The 20,872-nt window shown below is 36.3% G+C and overlaps 1 protein-coding gene across 2 annotated transcripts in view; it reads right to left on the bottom strand.

Moving 5' to 3' along the window:
* The window catches only part of ADGRB3 (adhesion G protein-coupled receptor B3), an 886,492-nt gene that overhangs the window by 356,181 nt on the left and 509,439 nt on the right, over positions 1-20,872 (bottom strand). For both annotated transcript variants that reach the window (XM_024996868.2, XM_024996869.2), the window contains exon 17: positions 11,635-11,678. In XM_024996868.2, coding sequence (XP_024852636.1) covers positions 11,635-11,678 — 44 coding nt within the window. The remainder of the gene's footprint in view (positions 1-11,634; positions 11,679-20,872) is intronic.

Raw genomic sequence — 20,872 nt, 5'->3', positions numbered from 1 at the left:
TTTGCATAGAAATGAATGAAAATGAAAACACAACAACCCAAAACCTGTGGGACACAGTAAAAGCAGTCCTAAGGGGAAAGTTCATAGCAATACAGGCACACCTCAAGAAACAAGAAAAAAGTCAAATAAATAACCTAACTCTACACCTAAAGCAACTAGAAAAGGAAGAAATGAAGAACCCCAGGGTTAGTAGAAGGAAAGAAATCTTAAAAATTAGAGCAGAAATAAATGCAAAAGAAACAAAAGAGACCATAGCAAAAATCAACAAAGCGAAAAGCTGGTTCTTTGAAAGGATAAATAAAATTGATAAACCATTAGCCAGACTCATCAAGAAACAAAGGGAGAAAAATCAAATCAATAAAATTAGAAATGAAAATGGAGAGATCACAACAGACAACACAGAAATACAAAGGATCATAAGAGACTATTATCAACAATTATATGCCAATAAAATGGACAACGAGGAAGAAATGGACAAATTCTTAGAAAAGTACAACTTTCCAAAACTCGACCAGGAAGAAATAGAAAACCTTAACAGACCCATCACAAGCAGGGAAATTGAAACTGTAATCAAAAATCTTCCAGCAAACAAAAGCCCAGGTCCAGACGGCTTCACAGCTGAATTCTACCAAAAGTTTAGACAAGAGCTAACACCTATCCTGCTCAAACTCTTCCAGAAAATTGCAGAGGAAGGTAAACTTCCAAACTCATTCTATGAGGCCACCATCACCCTAATACCAAAACCTGACAAAGATCCCACAAAAAAAGAAAACTACAGGCCAATATCACTGATGAATATAGATGCAAAAATCCTAAACAAAATTCTAGCAATCAGAATCCAACAACACATTAAAAAGATCATACACCATGACCAAGTGGGCTTTATCCCAGGGATGCAAGGATTCTTCAATATCTGCAAATCAATCAATGTAATACACCACATTAACAAATTGAAAAACAAAAACCATATGATTATCTCAATAGATGCAGAGAAAGCCTTTGACAAAATTCAACACCCATTTATGATAAAAACTCTCCAGAAAACAGGAATAGAAGGAACATACCTCAACATAATAAAAGCTATATATGACAAACCCACAGCAAACATTATCCTCAATGGTGAAAAATTGAAAGCATTTCCTCTAAAGTCAGGAATAAGACAAGGGTGCTCACTTTCACCATTACTATTCAACATAGTTTTGGAAGTTTTGGCCACAGCAATCAGAGCAGAAGAAGAAATAAAAGGAATCCAAATTGGAAAAGAAGAAGTAAAACTCTCACTATTTGCAGATGACATGATCCTCTACATAGAAAACCCTAAAGACTCCACCAGAAAATTACTAGAACTAATCAATGATTATAGTAAAGTTGCAGGATATAAAATCAACACACAGAAATCCCTTGCATTCCTATACACTAATAATGAGAAAACAGAAAGAGAAATTAAGGAAACAATTCCATTCACCATTGCAACGAAAAGAATAAAATACTTAGGAATATATCTACCTAAAGAAACTAAAGACCTATATATAGAAAACTATAAAACACTGGTGAAAGAAATCAAAGAGGACACTAATAGATGGAGAAATATACCATGTTCATGGATTGGAAGAATCAATATAGTGAAAATGAGTATACTACCCAAAGAATTTATAGATTCAATGCAATCCCTATCAAGCTACCAACAGTATTCTTCACAGAGCTAGAACAAATAATTTCACAATTTGTATGGAAATACAAAAAACCTCAAATAGCCAAAGCGATTTTGAGAAAGAAAAATGGAACTGGAGGAATCAACCTACCTGACTTCAGGCTCTACTACAAAGCCACAGTTATCAAGACAGTATGGTACTGGCACAAAGACAGAAATATAGATCAATGGAACAAAATAGAAAGCCCAGAGATAAATCCACGCACATATGGACACCTTATCTTTGACAAAGGAGGCAAGAATATACAATGGATTAAAGACAATCTCTTTAACAAGTGGTGCTGGGAAATCTGGTCAACCACTTGTAAAAGAATGAAACTAGAACACTTTCTAACACCATATACAAAAATAAACTCAAAATGGATTAAAGATCTCAACGTAAGACCAGAAACATAAAACTCCTAGAGGAGAACATAGGCAAAACACTCTCTGACATACATCACAGCAGGATCCTCTATGACCCACCTCCCAGAATATTGGAAATAAAAGCAAAAATAAACAAATGGGACCTAATTAAACTTAAAAGCTTCTGCACATCAAAGGAAACTATTAGCAAGGTGAAAAGACAGCCTTCAGAATGGGAGAAAATAATAGCAAATGAAGCAACTGACAAACAACTAATCTCAAAAATATACAAGCAACTCCTACAGCTCAACTCCAGAAAAATAAATGACCCAATCAAAAAATGGGCCAAAGATCTAAATAGACATTTCTCCAAAGAAGACATACAGATGGCTAACAAACACATGAAAAGATGCTCAACATCACTCATTATCAGAGAAATGCAAATCAAAACCACTATGAGATACCATTTCACACCAGTCAGAATGGCTGCGATCCAAAAGTCTACAAATAATAAATGCTGGAGAGGGTGTGGAGAAAAGGGAACCCTCTTACACTGTTGGTGGGAATGCAAACTAGTACAGCCACTATGGAGAATACTGTGGAGATTCCTTAAAAAACTGGAAATAGAACTGCCTTATGATCCAGCAATCCCACTGCTGGGCATACACACTGAGGAAACCAGAAGGGAAAAAGACACGTGTACCCCAATGTTCATCGCAGCACTGTTTATAATAGCCAGGACATGGAAGCAACCTAGATGTCCATCAGCAGATGAATGGATAAGAAAGCTATGGTACATATACACAATGGAGTATTACTCAGCCATTAAAAAGAATACATTTGAATCAGTTCTAATGAGGTGGATGAAACTGGAGCCTATTATACAGAGTGAAGTAAGCCAGAAGGAAAAACACCAATACAGTATACTAACGCATATATATGGAATTTAGAAAGATGGTAACGATAACCCTGTATACGAGATAGCAAAAGAGACACTGATGTATAGAACAGGCTTATGGACTCTGTGGGAGAGGGAGAGGGTGGGAAGATTTGGGAGAATGGCATTGAAACATGTGAAATGTCATGTATAAAAAAAAAAATATTCAAAAATCAATCACATAACTGAACACTGATACCACGCACATATCAAGAAGGTGTGAACTCAGAACTCAAACAGTGGCTCCGTATCAACCTAGAAGGGTGGGATGGGGAGGGAGATAGGAGGGAGGTTCAGTAGAGAGGGGACATAAGGTACACCTATCGCTGATTCAGGTTGATATTTGACAGAAAACAAAAAAGAAAAAAAAAAAAAAAAAAACAAAAACACCTACCTCAAGAAACAAACAAAAATCCCTCAAATAAATAACCTAACCTACCACTTAAAAGAAGTAGAAAAATAAGAACAAATAAAGCCCAAAGTCAGCAGAAAAGAATAAAAATTTAAGAATCAGAGAAGAATTAAAAAAAATAGAGACAAAAAAGAAGAAAGAAGAAATAAAAATAAACGAATCCAAGAGTTGGTTTCTTAAAAGGATTTAAAAAATGAGAAATTTTTAGCTATCTCACCAAGAAGAAATGAGAAAGGAATCAAACAAAGTAAGATATAAAAGAGGAAGAGTAACCAATATTACAAAAATACAAAAATTATGAGAACATACACCAACAAATTGGACAACATAGAAGGGATGAACAAATTTCCAGAGACAAACACTTACCAAGAATGAAACAAGAAGAAACAGACAATTTGCACAGACCAATTACCAATAATGAAATTAAATTTGCAGTTAAAAAAACATTCCCAGCAAACAAAAATCTAGATCTGGACATCTTCACAGGTGAATTCTACCACACATATAAAGAAAAACTAATACTTATCCTGCTTAAAGTATTCCAGAAAAACTGAAGAGCACAGAACACTCTCCAATTCATTCTATGCTGCTGCTGCTGCTGGTAAGTCACTTCAGTCGTGTCCAACTCTGTGCGACCCCATAGATGGCAGCCCACTAGGCTCCTCTGTCCCTGGGATTCTCCAGGCAAGAATACTGGAGTGGGTTGCCATTTCCTTCTCCAATGCATGAAAGTGAACAGTGAAAGTGAAGTCACTCAGTCGTGCCCAACTCTTAGCGACCCCATGGACTGCAGCCTACCAGGCTTCTCCGTCCACTTCATATCAAAACCAGGCAAAGATACTACAAAAGCAGAAACTTAAAGAGTAATACCTGCAATGAATATAGATGTAAAAGCAAAATATTAGTAAGCCAAATTCAACAATATATAAAAAGTATGGCACACCATGATCAATTTTGGATTTATTCAAGGATCATAGGACAGTTCAATATTCACAAATTAACCCATGTGATAGACAACATCAACAAAAAGAAGGGTAAAAATTACATGATTATTTCAATGGACACAGAAAAATCATTTGACAAACTTCAGAATCCATTCATGATAAAAACTCAGAGTGGATATAGAGGGAGCATATCTCAACATAATAAGGGCAAATTACGGTAAATCCACAGGTAACACTCAGTGATGAAAAGCCTTTCCCCTAAAATTAGGAATAAGAGAAGGATGCCTACTCTTACAATATCTATTTAACACAGTACCAGAAATCCTAATTACTTCATGAGACAAGAAAAGGAAATAAGAGACATGTAAATTGGAAGAAAAGAGGTAAAGCTGTCAACTATTTGCTGATGTTATGATGATATACATAGAAAGCCCTAATGTTTCCACCAAAAAATCTATAAGCATTAATAAACAAATTCAGTAAAGCTGCAGGATAGAAGGCTATAGTAAACTATTTAAAAGAGGAAGCAGTAAAATAATTTCATTTAAATTATCCTCAAAAAGAAATAAATTTAGCACCTAGACTCTGAAAACTACAATATATTGATTAAGGAAAATAAAGATGATACAAAGAAATGGAAGTATACTTCATGTTCTTGGATTGGAAGTATTGTTAAAATTGCCACAGTATCCAATGAAATCTACAGATTAAATGTCATACCTACCAAAATCAAATTTTTCACAGAACTAGAAGAAATAATCCTAAAATTCATATTAAACAACAACAACAAAAAAAATCCTGAATTGCCAAAGGAATCTTGAGAGAAAACAACAAAGCTAAAGTTATCATGGTCCCTGAATTCAGATAATAATACAAACCTACAGTAGTCAAAACAGCCTGATACTTACACAAAAATAAACATGCAGATTAATGGAACAGAAGAAACAAACTCAGGAACATATGGTCAATTAATACACAACAAAAGAATGAAAAATATACAGTGGAGGAAAGACAGTTGCTTCAATAACTCCTCCTTTGAAAGCCTGACAGCTAAGTGTAAAAATATGAAACTAGAACATTTTATCATACTATGTACAAAAATAATCTCACAATGCATTAAGACCCAACTATAAGGTCTGAAGCCATAGAACTCCTGGAAAAGAACACAGGTATAACACTCTGACATAAATTATAGCAATATTTTTTTTGATCTGTCTACTAAGGAAAAAGAAACAAAAAGGAAAATAAATAAATGTAATCTATTAATAATCAACCTTAAATGTGTTTGCACAGGAAAGGAAACCACTGACAAAACAAAATGACAACCTATGGAACGGGAGAACATATTTGCAAGTGATGTGACCGATAAGGTGTCCATTTCTAAAGTATATAAATAACTCACACAATTCTATTTTTAAAAGCTAACAATTTAAAAATGAGTAGAAGACCTGGATAGACATTTAAAAAAAAAAAAAATAGATGGCCAACAGGCACATAACATCACTATTTATTAGAAAAATGAAAATCGAAACTAAAATATGGTATCATCACCTCACACCTCTCAAAATGGTTATCATCAAAAAGTCTACAAATAACAAATACTGGTAAGAATGTAAAGAAAAGGGAATCCTAGCACACTGTTGTAGAAATGTAAGGTGGTATAGAAACTATGGAAAACAGTATGGAAGTTCCTCCAAAATCTAAAAATAAGACTACCACATGATCCCACAATTTCACTCCTAGGTATATATAAAAAAAAAAAAAAAAAGCCCCAAATACTAATTTGAAGATACTTGCACCACAAATGTTCATAGCAACAATATAAATAATAGCTGAGACATAGAAGCAACCTACATACACATCAAGGGCCTCCCTGATGGTTCAGTGGTAAAGAGTCTGCCTGCCAGTGTAGGAGACACAGGTTTGATTCCTGGGTTGGGAAGATCCCCTGGAGAAGAAAATGGAAACCCACCCCAGTATTCTTGCCTGGGAAATTGCATGGACAGAGGATCCTGGTGGGATACAGTCCTTTGGGTTGCAAAGAATTGGACATGACTTAGCAACTAAACAACTGCAACAAGTTCATTGACAGATGAATGGATAAAGATGTGAACAATGAAATACTGAAATATTACTCAGCCATGAAAAAGGACATTTGCCATTTGCAACAATGTGAGTGGAACTTAGAAGGCATTATGCTTAGTGAAATTAGTCAAACAACTCTGTTTTCATTTATATATGAAATATAAAAAAAAAATCCAATTATATGCATATGACTGAGACTCACAGATACAGAGAACTAGTAGTTACCAGTGAGAAGAGGGATGAGAGGACTACAAAATTGGGGTACAAGATTAAGAGACACAAACTATTGTGTACAAAATAATAAGTAACAAGAACATTTTGTACAGTACAGGGAAATACTGCCATTATTTTATAATAAATTTTAATTGAAAGTGAAAGTGAAGTCGTTCAGTTGTGTCCGACTGTTCCTGACCCCATGGACTGTAGCTGACCAGGCTCCTCCCTCCATGGGATTCTCCAAGCAATAGTACTGGAGTGGGTTGCCATTTCCTTCTCTAGGGGATCTTCCCAACCCAGGGATTGAACCCGGGTCTCCTACATTCCAGGCAGACACTTTAACCTCTGAGCCACCAGGGAATCAATTTTAATTGAGTACAGTCACAAAATGTTGTATCACTATGCTGTACTACTGAAACTAATATACTATAAATCAACTGAAATAAAATAAAGAAAAAAACGAATCTCTAAAACATTTTCTGAGAACAAACATAATATTTCACAGACCTGTTAGCAACAAATGGTGTTGCTGAGAACAGGATAAATATTATAGCTTCAGATGAAAGGAAGACTTATGGATTTTCTAGGGAATGTCATCAACACAAGATTCAATACCCCAAAATCCAAATTTGGAGTAGTACCAAAAATGTGCAAATTATTAATCACACAAGTGTAAAAACAAACGTTTTTGTAACTAAAATAAGCCTTTTTGTGATGTGAGCAAAGTATTTTCAAGTTATTCCTTGGGTCAGCCACAAAGAAGCAAGTGCCTTTTAATTTCATGGCTGTAGTCACCATCTTCAGTGATTTTGCAGCCCCAGAAAACAGTCTGTCACTGTTTACATTGTTTCCCCATCTATTTGCCATGAAGTGATGCGACCGGATGCTGTGATCTTAGTTTTCTGAATGATGAGTTTTAAGCCAACTTTTTCACTCTCCTCTTTCACTTTCATCAAGAGGCTCTTTAGTTCTTCTTTACTTTCTGCCATAAGGGGGTTGTCATCTGCGTAATTGAGGTTATTGATATTTCTCCAAGCAATCTTGATTCCAGCTTGTGCTTCATCCAGCCTGGCATTTTGCATGATGTACTCTGCATATAAGTTAGATAAGCAGAGTTATACAGCACTGACGTATTCATTTTCCTATTTGGAACCAGTCTGTTTTTTCACGTCCTGTTCTAACTGTGGCATCTTGACCTGAAAACAGATTTCTCAGGAGGCAGGTAAGGTGGACTGGTATTCCCATCTCTTTAAGAATTTTCCAGTCTGTTGTGATCCACACAGTCAAAGGCTTTAGCATAGCCAATAAGGCAAAAGTAAATGCTTTTTGGAACTCTCTTGCTTTTTCGATGATTCAGCAGATGTTGGCAATTTGATCTCTGGTTCCTCTGCCTTTTCTAAATCCAGCTCGAACATCTGGAAGTTCATGGTTCATGTACTGTTGAAGCCTGGCTTGGAGGATTTTGAGAATTACTTTGCTAGTGTGTGGGATGAGTGCAATTGAGTGGTAGTTTCAACATTCTTTGGCATTGCCTTTCTTAGGGATTTGAATGAAAACTGACCTTTTCCAGTCCTGTGGCCACTGCTGAGTTTTCCAAATTTGCTGGCATATTGAGTGCAGCACTTTCACAGCATCATCTTTTAGAATTTGAAAGAGCTCAATGGAATTCCATCACCTCCACTAGCTTTGTTCATAGTGATGCTTCCTAAGGCCCACTTGACTTCCATTCCAGGATGTCTGCCTCTATCTAGGTGAATGATCACAGCATCATGGTTATCTGGGTCATAAAGATATTTTTTGTATAGTTCTTCTGTGTAGTCTTGCCATCTCTTCTTAATATCTTCTGCTTCTGTTAGGTCCATACCATTTCTATCCTTTATTGTGCTCATCTTTGCATAAAATGTTCCCTTGGTGTCTCTAATTTTCTTGAGGAGATCTCTGGTCTTTCCCATTCTATTGTTTTCCTGTATTTCTTTGCATTGATCACTGAGGAAGGCTTTCTTATCTCTCCTTGCTATTCCTTGGAACTCTGCATTCAAATGGGTATATCTTTCCTTTTCTCCTTTGCCTTTAGCTTCTCCTTTTCTCAGCTATTTGTAAGGCCTCCTCAGACAACCACTTTGCCTTTTCGCATTTCTTTTTCTTAGGGATGTTGTTGATAACTGCCTCCTATACAATGTCACAAACCTCCATCCATAGTTCTTCAGGCACTCTGTCTATCAGATCTAATCCCTTGAATCTATTTCTCACTTCCATTGTATAATCATAAGGATTTTGATTTAGGTCATACCTGAGTGGTCTAGTGGTTTTCCCTACTTTCTTCATCCCACTTTCTCATCATAAGAAAAAAAAGTTTGCAACTATATAATGGTGACAGATGGCTTCCCAGATGGCTTGGAGATAAAGAATATATTTCTAAGCAGGAGACATGGGTTCGATTCCTGGGCATGGAAGATCCCCTGGAGAAAGAAATTGCAACCCACTCCAGTATTCTTGCTTGGGAAATTCCATGGACAGAGGAGCCTGGTGGGCTACCTTCTATGGGGTCACAAAAGAGTCACACATTACTTAGTGACTAAAAAACAAAACAACATTGCTGACAGATAGTAACTAGAGTTTTGATGATGGTCACTTAGCAGTGTAAACAAATATGGTATCATTACGTTTCATACCTGATACTACCATAACGTTACATGTCAAATACTTCTTAATAAAAATTTAAGGTAATCTGATTACTACACCAAAATTTAAAAAATGAATTCTAATTTCAACTGTGCTACTGCAGTCTTGAAAGCATCATTTAGATCAATGCTTTTCTGATTAAAAAAATGAGCCATATCTCTTCATTATTAACTATGCTTGGTGTCTTATACTCAAAATTAACATAACTGCATCGATAAAACTATTGTGTATGTGAACATTATCAAAATAGAAGAACAGATGTGAAAAAACAAACAAAAATTTGTCTTAACCTTCATTGTTTCAAATTCACCCAGAAAAACAATTTAATGATGAAGCAGTCTGTTAAAAAGTATGACAGGATGGAATTTCTGTCACAGAGGAAAGATTTTTGATCATTCTTCAGATACATCAAGGAAATATGAACTGCACTGATCTCTGGAGATAAGATGATTTGAAAGGCAGCTAAACACACCTCTCACTGAATAGTTTTCTTCAAGGACAACTACAAAGTTGAGGTTTGTAAAACCAAGACATGTTCTTTGTGATGGATAAGAGTCAGCAGATGTTAGAGAAAGTAAAATGTGATTGATTTGTAAACTCAGTGCTGACCTCAAGCACCAATAGTTCCATAAATTAAACTTAACACCTTAGAAAAACTGAGAAAACAAACCAAGAGAAACAAAAAATAAGGGAATGCCATGTTTTCTATAATATTCCTGTAAGTCCCAAAGATCTTTTGGAATAACCAATGCATTCTCCTACTTGGATCAATATAGAAACATATTCTATCCACTAAAAAGATAATGAAACTAAACAAAAGTTGGTTATTATTCATGGAGATATGCAAATGCCTATAATCATGTGTGTAAGATGGCATGCTTTTCTTGAGTAGAAAACAATTAGTTTTTTTTTGGTAGACTTTTATATTCCCCTTGGCTATACAACATACTAAACAGTGACTTAGAATATACTATGAACATCTTCTCTGGCTACTGGTAAAGAGGAAATCTTGCAGAAATTTTACTACAGTAGATTTCTTCATGTGGTTTTAAAAAGCAAAAAAAAAAAAAAAAAAAAAAATCACATCAATGAGAGCATCCAACTCATGTTATTACCAGGGCAAGTTGAGACTCTCTTTATGTACTAAGGTTCCTAGGAAAAGAGGATCCTAGAATATCTGACTCTAAAGAAAAAAAACAAACAAACATGATTCATACCACTGAAAAGAAAAAAGGAAAGAAAAAACATGATTCATATCATTGATTTTTCACCCACTATTTTAACCTGCATCACTCTCCTAAGAATTAGCACATTTCCAATAGGTTTGTTTTTTACCTAGAAATCTAAGAACATCCCTCTTCTAAACTCTCCAATAACTACAAATAGGAGACAAGCAACATCATAAAACCCTGAATACACATCCAATTAAGCGGGGAGAACACTGGGAAAATTCTTAGAATACATAGAATGTGGTGTGTTAACTGACAGCATACACGTGGTACTACTTTTTGAGATTGATTGACATTAATTTCTCCTCCATGCAAAACAAAGAAAAAGAAGATTGTATAATCTGGCTACTACACTGAAAAAAATGCACACAAGTACTTAAAGTATGGGAGTCTAATTAAGCCTTAATCATGGATTTTTCTGCTCTTTGAGACCTTAAAATCTCATAGCATTACCAATGAGATTAAGATGATTTTGACCAGATATATTGCAAGTACTTGTACAAACAAAGCAATACATGAAAGAATGATTCATCCTTATTTATTGAAATTATTTTCTTTTGTCTTCCTGAATTCATAAAATATAGAAAAAGAAAATTAAATGTCACTCAACATTTTCATAAGAAAACACTTTGAAGGGCCATATAAATATTGCATTACTCTGATAATAGATTCAAGGTTATGCAAGTAATGTATTGGCTAAATGACCATAGAGATTGCTATTTTATTCTGCAATGCTAAGCAGAATCACTAGGGCAAAATGTTGAAATAGCATTTGAGCTACTATAATTTTAAAACAGTAGAGCTTTTTTCAAAACCTCATGGAATTCACATTGCAATGTGCCTTACACATGAGGTAATGCAGTCCTATCTTGGGATATAACCTGATGGCATCATCACACACACAAACACATTCATCATGCTGTCTTGCACCTTCAAAAAGGAGACTCTTCTCAATGAGTGTAACTCTATCCCACTAACTTATCATATTCCTGTGGACTAGAAGGCAGCTGAAATAACTTAACGTGCTTTGAATATTTAGTCCAAAGTAATGTAAGGAAACATCTGTCACTTACGTTTTTGAGTCATCCCATAACACACAATAGGGATTCAAAGTACCCTAAAAGTAAGAAGAAAAAGAATAAATTATCTTGAGTAGGTGTATTAAAAAACTGAAGTATTCCGTGAAATGCAAACGGAATGGCACATTTCTTGTCTCGCAGTAAGATACTTTAAAGATTCCACCTCTGTTTTGCATAAAAATTTGCATGTCCTTCCTCATAGTTTTAATGGCTCATTTAATGAAATTCTACTCAAGAAAACTTACATCTATTCCAAATATCATAACCCATATTTCATTTTTTAAAATTATAAATGAAAGTTTAATTTACAACACAGTCTATACTTTTATATTTATACTTTATTTTCATATACAACATGGTTTATACTTTTATGATTTCTATTTGATTTTTTTCTCTAAAATACTAACTTCTGGATTATTTCCTTTAAGAAATACTTGTAGTAGTTAAATCACAGTAAAACATTCTGTATTAGGCACCCTCCTTGCCATGTCCTATTCCGTTTCCAGGGGTGTAGCTTCTAAAAGACAAGAGCATTTCCAGAGAGTCTGTGGACTTGCAATATTTTCTTAACCAACAGAGCATAGTTCTATAGAACCACATCTAATAAAGCTATGGGGGAAACATGCTAAATTTTTATTTAGTTTAATAATTATGTACTGAGTAGCCACGATGACCTTCAGGATGACACAATGAGTTTTCCACATTGGATAATCCACCGGGCACACAGTTTTGAAGAGCTCTGATTGATGGAATGTTTTACTTTTGGTTTTTCTGTCACATTCATGGGGCCTTATCGTTCCCTTTGAAACTAGCCTAGTAATTCTTCTCTGTGATATCTTTAGCTATCCACAGATCCTCTTGTCTTTTCTATTAAACATACTCTGCTGCTTTCAAGTTCTCTCATTCTCCATGACACTCATCTTCTGGAGTGCTTACTTTACGGTGTGCCTAGGAAAACATCCACCTGAGCGGCATGCACAGAACAAAGCGGAACTTTGCCTCTCCAGTATAGGTGGCCTAATCCTAATAACCCACACCAACAGTGTATGGGATATTTTGGTAGTTTTCTCCTGAGCTTGACACATTGTATTCTCTCAGGAAAGATTTCTAAATCCTGATATTGACATCCCACACACTCACTACTTCTTCTAAACTTTGGGTCACTGCAGGATGAAGACGCATCACATCTATGGGCTCATCCAACAAGTCACTGATATCAAAATGATGAATAAGCCAAGACAGGTGAAAGTTCCAGTCCTGAAACAGACTACAGGCACCTTCCCGCAGGTGGACAAGCTCCTTCAGTGATTGCCAGCTATGAACTTGCCCTCAGTCTTGTTTTCAAATAGATAATTACTGGGGTAGATCTGGCAAAGCAATATCTTCAAAATCTAGGCAAGTTCTTTGGGAAACATTGCCTCTCTAAGTACTATTCACTATGTTCATTCTAGAATTATATTAGAAAAAGAAAAAAAAAAAAAAAAACTTTGGCTCATTATTCTAAAGTTGGTGAAATCTATCCCTTGGACTGCAAGGAATCCAACCAGTCCATCCTAAAGGAAATCAGTCCTGAATATTCCTTGAGAGGACTGATGCTGAAGCTGAAACTCCAATACTTTGGCCTCCTGATGTGAAGAACTGACTCAATGGAAAAGACCCTGATGCTGTGAAAGACTGAAGGTGGGAGGAGAAGGGGATGACAGAGGATGAGCTGGTTGGATGGCATCACCAACTCAATGGACATGAGTTTGAGTAACCTCTAGGAGTTGGTGATGGACAGGGAAGCCTGGCGTGCTGCAGTCCATGGGGTCGCAAAGAGTCGGACATGACTGAGTGACCAAACTGAACTGATCCCAATTTTATTAGCATTTTAATTGGGATTTGACTAACTCCCATATGTTAGCACTGTTACCATTCTTCAGAATCCCTCATAGACCAGATCTCTAAGATATCTTTCTTCTAATAAGACACTCATACCTATAAACCATGCTCTCAGAGCATAAAAACATTCCCTTCCTTGAAATGGGGTATAGTCTTATAGAGATTGATGAGGAACATGTGGAATGTTCATATAACAATAGAGACATGCTCAAAAGAAATATAGCTAGTCATAATTTATTTTTTAGGGGACAAATGATGGACAGAGCATCATGGCCTGTGTTACAGCAAGTTCCATGGAAGAAGTGGGTCCTTATCTAGTCACTACGTGAGGCAGAGATATGTAGATGTTCATGAAATGAAGAGGTGATGGCATCTCAAATTTGTTTCTTTCTCTGTCCTATGAGACCCTTTCTAGTTTTACCTGAAATTCTGACACAGCTTCTGACTTCCTAACAAGTCCTCAGCAGAAATACAATATTGTATCATAAAGTTATTTTATATATATCTAGAGTTCTATTCAAAAGAACTCAAGGCAATTTATAGAAAAATTATCCTTGGAATATGACAATGAAGGGCATGGGCGTGTGTACACTAGATATAGGCAATAAGCATAAAACCTTGAAATTACAGGTCCTCTGTATTGAGCTTGTTTCTTTAGGAATGGACAAGTGAGATTAAGGTCAATCTCTATATAAAACAGCACAGGATACTGATGATAGGATTAATATTTCATAATTATAATTCATAACAGGTTACAAGAAAGTTAGAAAAGAAATAGAATATAAGCTTAATTGTTTAGATATTTCTTTCTGTTTTACCCCTCTAAGAAAATTAATTTTCACTTAGGATGAAAGTATGAAGGTGAGAAATGCCTTTTCTACTCTTACCCATACCTCTGTCAAATCTTAGTTTCATCCCTACCTTCCTCACTCTAACTGCTTAGAGCTCATGCTTTTCTCTCTCTCTGTCCTTTCGAAAATTTAGAAACAATCCACATGAGAAATATTATAGGTTCTGATATGCACCGCTCCGTCTTGCTTTTTACTGTACATTCTGGGACCTACACAAAAGACAGATACACCTCTGTGAATGTTCATTCCAGAACAGTCACCCTGTGGGGCCGTGGGCTGAGGTCAATTACATAAACATCTGAAGTTTACAGAAATATGCAGAACAAGCAGATTAGAGGATCTTAGTACCTCGACAGACCAGTAACTTAAGGAATAAGAATGTGAGATGGTTATAGCACCCCAATTTTTTTTAAATTTAAATTTATTTATTTTAATTGGAGGCTATTACTATGGAAGAAAAAGAGAATAAATATTGGAATGCATATTTGGTTATTAAAGTTATGAACATGAAGACCAAAAAAAAAAAAAAAAAAGAATGTGAGATGGTAAACAAAGCAAAATCAATGATGAATGAATTCTATACATGGAAAAAAAAAAACTGGCTACAAGAAACCACTTGTAAAATATTTGTTATAATTTTAAGATACTTTTCTCAAAGGCACTCTGCTGTAAGATCTGTTATGAGGAATTTATGGAAAATCAATAACAGGAAATGGTGAGCTTGACAGAACGGAGGAACATAATATAATGGCAGAAGCAAGGGGAAAACAGGCTGTGAACTAACTCACAGAAGGGGATTTAAGAAATTCATGAAACTAAAAAAACAAAGATTGTCTGGTAAATGAGCTAAATGGACTAGAAATTAATCTATAGAGCAGTCAATATAATTGATACTTAAAATATTAAGACTGAATATGTTTGAAAACTTTTTAGAAAGAATATGCTGTTCTTTAAAAATAAGTTTTTGGCCAAAAAAGTGTCTCCTGACTCCATTCAAAACTGTAAAGTTGAACAGTACAGTTGAGTTAAACATTACCACTCACCCAGTTTCAAGCATTTGAAAAGTGTACCAAGGGTCACATTTTCTAGTTACCATAGATGTTCTAAACATATCATTTGTACTATCTTTAATAGTCTTTGATATTTTATTTTACTTCTTTCCTCTGTCTCAACATCAAGCAAATCAATACAGAGCATCCTTGACTGATGATGAGCAGGTTACATTCTGATAAACCCATTGCAAGTTGAAAATACTGTTAAATTGACAACGTATTTCATACACCTAACCTGTCGAACATCATTGCTTAACCTAGTCTACCTTAAATGTGCTCACAACACATTAGCCAAAATTTGGGCAAAATCATCTCATGCAAAGCCTGCTGTACTGAAAGTAAAATCAAGATGGTTTTATGGGTACAGAATGGCTGTATCACAATTGCCCACCCTCACGATTGTGTGGCTGGTTGGGAGCTGTGGACCACTGCCCAGCATCACAAGGGAGTAACTGCATTTCTCTAGCCCAGAAAAAGATTGAAATTCAAAATCCTAAGTGTGGTTCCTACTGAATGCGTATCACATCCCACCATCAAAAGGTGAAAAATCATGAATGAGGGGCTATCTGTATATCTATTTAACAGTATAATACATCACTGGCTTTGTCTATGTGTTTCCATACATGGTCCTCTTTTCCTTTGGTCTTACATAACTTCCCTAGTTTCTTGTTTGTAAAAAGGGGAATTTAGACATCTTTTCTAGCACTACCCCGTAGAATTACCCTAGAATGACATTTATTAATGACTTCCTTTTCTTTTTGAAAACTCTCATCCAAGTCGTTTTTTTTCACCTACGTAATATTTTCAGTACATCTCACAATGGTAAATCACTCTCACAAAAATAAGTCAGGAGAGAGCTAAGATGATGAACAAGTTCATCGACTCATGCAAAAATCGCTTAGCAAATATCTGTTACATTCCAGATAACTTGGAGGCACTGGGGACACAGCATTGAACAAAACAAAGCCTTTGCCTCACAGACTTAGCTATAATGAAGGGGGCAGGGAGAGAGACAAAGAAAAACCCAAGGAAATACATAATATGCTAGGGGGCAATACGTGCTGTGTTGAAAAGTAGATTACACTGAGTAGGAAAGACTGGGAAGTGAATGGATTGCAATTTTGTATATTGAGAAGGCTTAACCAATAAGGCTTGCCAACAAAGGTCCATCTAGTCAAGGCTATGGTTTTTCCAGTAGTCATGTATGGATGTGAGAATTGGACTATAAAGAAAGCTGAGAGCCAAAGAATTGATGCTTTTGAACTGTGGTGTTGGAGAAGACTCTTGGGAGTCCCTTGAACTGCAAGGAGACCCAACCAGTCCATCCTAAAGGAAATCAGTCCTGAATATTCATTGGAAGGACTAATGTTGAAGCTGAAACTCCAATACTTTGGCCACCTGATGCGAAGAGTTGACTCATTTGAAAAGACCCTGATGCTGGGAAAGAATGAAGGCGGGAGGAGAAGGGGACAACAGAGGATGAGATGGTTGGATGGCATCACTGACTCAATGGACGAGTTTTGAGTAAGCTCGGGGAGTTGGTGATGGACAGGGAGGCCTGGCGTGCTGCAGTCCATGGGGTTCCAAAGAGTCAGACATGACTGAGCGACTGAACTGAACTGAACCAATAAGATGATATTTGAATAAATACCTGAAGGAGCTTGTTTACAGAAAAGATAATAGTCATAATAAACATGAATTTTGACCAAGTTACTTCAAGTTTTCCTTGGAGTTTTTAAGTTCTGAATAAATTCAATTCACATGAAATCTTAATTATGTTCTTGTTACCTTAATGTTTTCAAGGTGTTTTCTCTGGACTTACTCTAGAATCACCTGGGATGCTGATTAAAATGGTAGGTTCTTTGGCTTCAGGAACTTTGAGATTGGGGCTTAACCTAGGAGGAGGCATTCTTACAACTACTTCTTCCACTCCTCATAATTTTTAATCCACATTACATTTGTAGAATCATGGACACAAAAGAGGGGCTTCCCAGCTGGCTCAAGTGGTAAAGAATCTGCCTGCCAATGCAGTAGCCACAGGAGATACAGGTTCAGTTCGATTCCTGGGTCAGGAAGAGCCCCTGGAAAGGAAAAAGCAACCCACTCCAGTATCCTTGCTGGGATAATCTCATGGACAGAGCAGCCTGATGGGCTACAGTCCACTGGGGGCTGCAAAAGAGCCGGACATGACTGAAGTGACGACTGAGCATGCATGCATGCACGCACACACAGACACACACCAGAGATAACATGGCTACTTCACTCTGCTTTTCTTTGAAGTGTTCAAATGTTTAGATCTCATATTTCACAGTAAATTCCTAATCTGGAAACCTTTTAACTTTCCTGTACCTTTCATAGCCCTCTTGAAACAAAAATGTCCTCTCATCTGTAGAGGAAAAGCAAGCTTGTAGACAACGCTTCTAAGGACGTGGAGAAGGGCAGTGACCTTCTTAACACTGTTCCAACATTTCCAGGGCTCTGGGTCATATGTTCCAGGGCAAGTTCTTCTGTCGCATCTTCCCATGATTGAGCGCGTTGAGTTCTTGTATATATGGAGAGGAGATAGACTGTTCAACTGACATTACAAAGCCTCTATTTCTGAAATTTTATATGTAAAGGCATTACATTAAAAAGACCTGGATTTTGCTAAGCTTATCCTCCACTTCCATCCCACTTTTAATTGTAATTGTTAAATAACTGCACAAACAAAGTTTGGGAATTCCTAAGAACATTCCCAAAACACCTGATCTGACCCACCAAAGACTAGTTTATATCTTGCCTATAATTCAAATACTTCTTGAGAAGAGCGACATCTTAAAATGCTCAGGAATGCATTCTAAGGGAAGCAGAATTCTAGTGGAGGTAAATCTTTCCACACTCATATCTCTGACAGGTCACCAAAACGGATCAGTGAGCGGAAGCCCTTTCTGGAGCCCTTTCTGTATATCTTTTAACAAGTAAACATCTTTATAATCCCTGAAAGTATAATACACCACCTAAGGGGATGATGCCATTGAAAATAATATGCAGCTTAATAACAGGAAATCGTTTGTTGCATGTTCTCCACACTTCTTAAGGTTTTCAAGAATATTTTAGTATTTTTAAATGATACTTAAAAACATCTATATCTGGGTCTAACTCTCCTTTTTTGATAGGGTGGCTGAGATACACCTGGAGCCCAAAGAACTTCACTGAGAATGCAGCACTGTGTTATTGCTTAAAAGGACATGGAGACATAGAATTTTTCCATTTATTTGCATGAGTTTTATAGAAAGCAAAGCATTGAGAATATTAGCTAAATCAAGAAGAAGGAAAAGAGCTGTCTTTAGGTAAAGCAGAATGGTATATAGGGCAGTGAAGTGAGAAATGCAGAATATGGTTCTATCAGGACAAGTCATGTCCTCCAGAAGCTGGCAGCTGTTCAGTTAGTACATGGGGAGGGCATGCTTCTGCTATCTAGGTACTCAGGAATCCACATTACCCAGATGACACTGATTTTGTGGATGTGATAACAGCTTGCTTCTCTGATTCCTTAGCTATATCACCAATCACAGAATGTACATTATTTCCTGACACATATTTTTTTTATTGAAATAGAGGAAGTAGTAAAAGTAGAACCAGTATCAGAAATTATTTACATGTATATCTTTCAAAGAAAATCATTGTCTCCACATATATGTCTTAGTCTTCTTCATATGTGACTGTGAACTAGATTCCGTATAGATATAGTATACAGCTTTTCCTTCTTCCTTTAAATCCAAAACGATGTAACACTGTGTCCCAGTAGTATTTTCATGGGGTCCTGGCAGAGACAAGAGCTGGATGGACTGTTTTGGACAGTTTCAATGTATCAGCTGCCAGCAGAGAAATTTCTTCAGCTGCTTTAAGAGCACAATACATCTACAAATGTCAGAGTTGCTCCTGACATCCTCCAATTTTCCCTAACATCCCACTACCAGCTTACAGTGGCCATTCTCATTGTCTGGCATGATAATCAGCAAGCCGAAATGTAATCTGTAGTTGCTGACTGACTTTCACTGAGAAATATATGATTATTATTGTAGTTTATCTGTTAAGGTACACACATATATTATTTTCATAATAAAAACTTGATTTTGCAATGTTCCAATGCAAATACAGGTTATTAGTTTTCTACTGCTGCTACTACAAATTAACACTCTTAGCAGCATAGAGCAACACAAATTTATTATCTCACAGTTTTTCTGTGTCAGGAGTCTTTGTGAACTTAGCTGGATTTCTGCTCAAGAGATTCACAAGGCTGGAATGCTAACAGGATTGGAGTCCTTTCTGGATATGAGGATGAATCTGCATCTAGCTTCATCCAAGTCTCAGCATAATTGAGCTCCTGTAGTTGTAGGACTGAGGTCCGTGCTTTCTTCTTTGTTGACAACCAGGGGTTGTTTTTAGCTTTTAGAGTCTGCCCATATTCCTTGGCTTTCGGTCCTACTCCTTCATCTTCAAAGTCAGCGATGGCAGGTTGAGTCCTTATTACCTTGCATCTCTCTGACCATAGCTGGGAAAGGCTTTCCAGTTTTAATGGTTAATGTGAATTAGACCGACTCACATAATTTGGGATATTTGCCCCATCTCAGTGTTCTTACCCTTAATCACATCTGCAAATTCCCTTCTGACCTATAATATATTCAAGTTATGAGGGCTAGGATGTGGGCATCCTGGTGGGGGCACACTCTCTTTACCATACAGGGGGTGATAATATATGCAGTCCAGGGACTGAATCTGGCTTGCTACCTACTTTGGTAAATCATATATTGTTGTAACAGAACCACATCCATTTTTACATACTGTCTACGATTGCTGTCACACTACAACAGCATAACTGAGTAGATACGACAAGGACCATTATAACTCATACGCCCCAAATGCCTGACTCAACTGAAACTGCTCCAACAATAGCATAATTAGTCTAAAACTTTTTGAAGAATAACAATGTTGTATTATGAATAAAAATAAACTGAATTTGAGATGTAAGTGGGAAGCATGCTTACTCAAGTTTAGGAATTTAGGATATAACCAAAAAAACTGTAGCTAGAGAATAATTTCTATCTCAATTTTAGCCGCTGGCAGAACCATCAATCTGCTTGTCTAGTTAGCATTTCAAGACTCTCCCATTAAAACTACCAAGAGTTTTGAGCAGGCAAAACATCAGAAATCTCTTCCAACTGGACACAAGCTAGGGTAGAAAGTAACTTAAAAAGTAAAGGGATACAAATATCCTTCTGTGGAAATTACAATCGCATAGACTGAACTTATTCTTTAAGCTTTGCCAAGTGATTTTTAATTCCTTGGATTGTTATTGGCCTGTGCTATTCATGAAAATATCCACTAACGAACGTGGGGATTTCTCTTTATTGTTTCTCATGCTTCTTAATAGAAAAAGCATATTCATTAGTTTTCCATTGTGTTTTC

This window comes from Bos taurus, chromosome 9 (genome assembly GCF_002263795.3).
Source record: "Bos taurus isolate L1 Dominette 01449 registration number 42190680 breed Hereford chromosome 9, ARS-UCD2.0, whole genome shotgun sequence".
Lineage (NCBI taxonomy): Eukaryota > Metazoa > Chordata > Mammalia > Artiodactyla > Bovidae > Bos > Bos taurus.
Note: the sequence above shows the minus strand (reverse complement) of the source record. Positions and strands in the feature narration are given on the sequence as shown.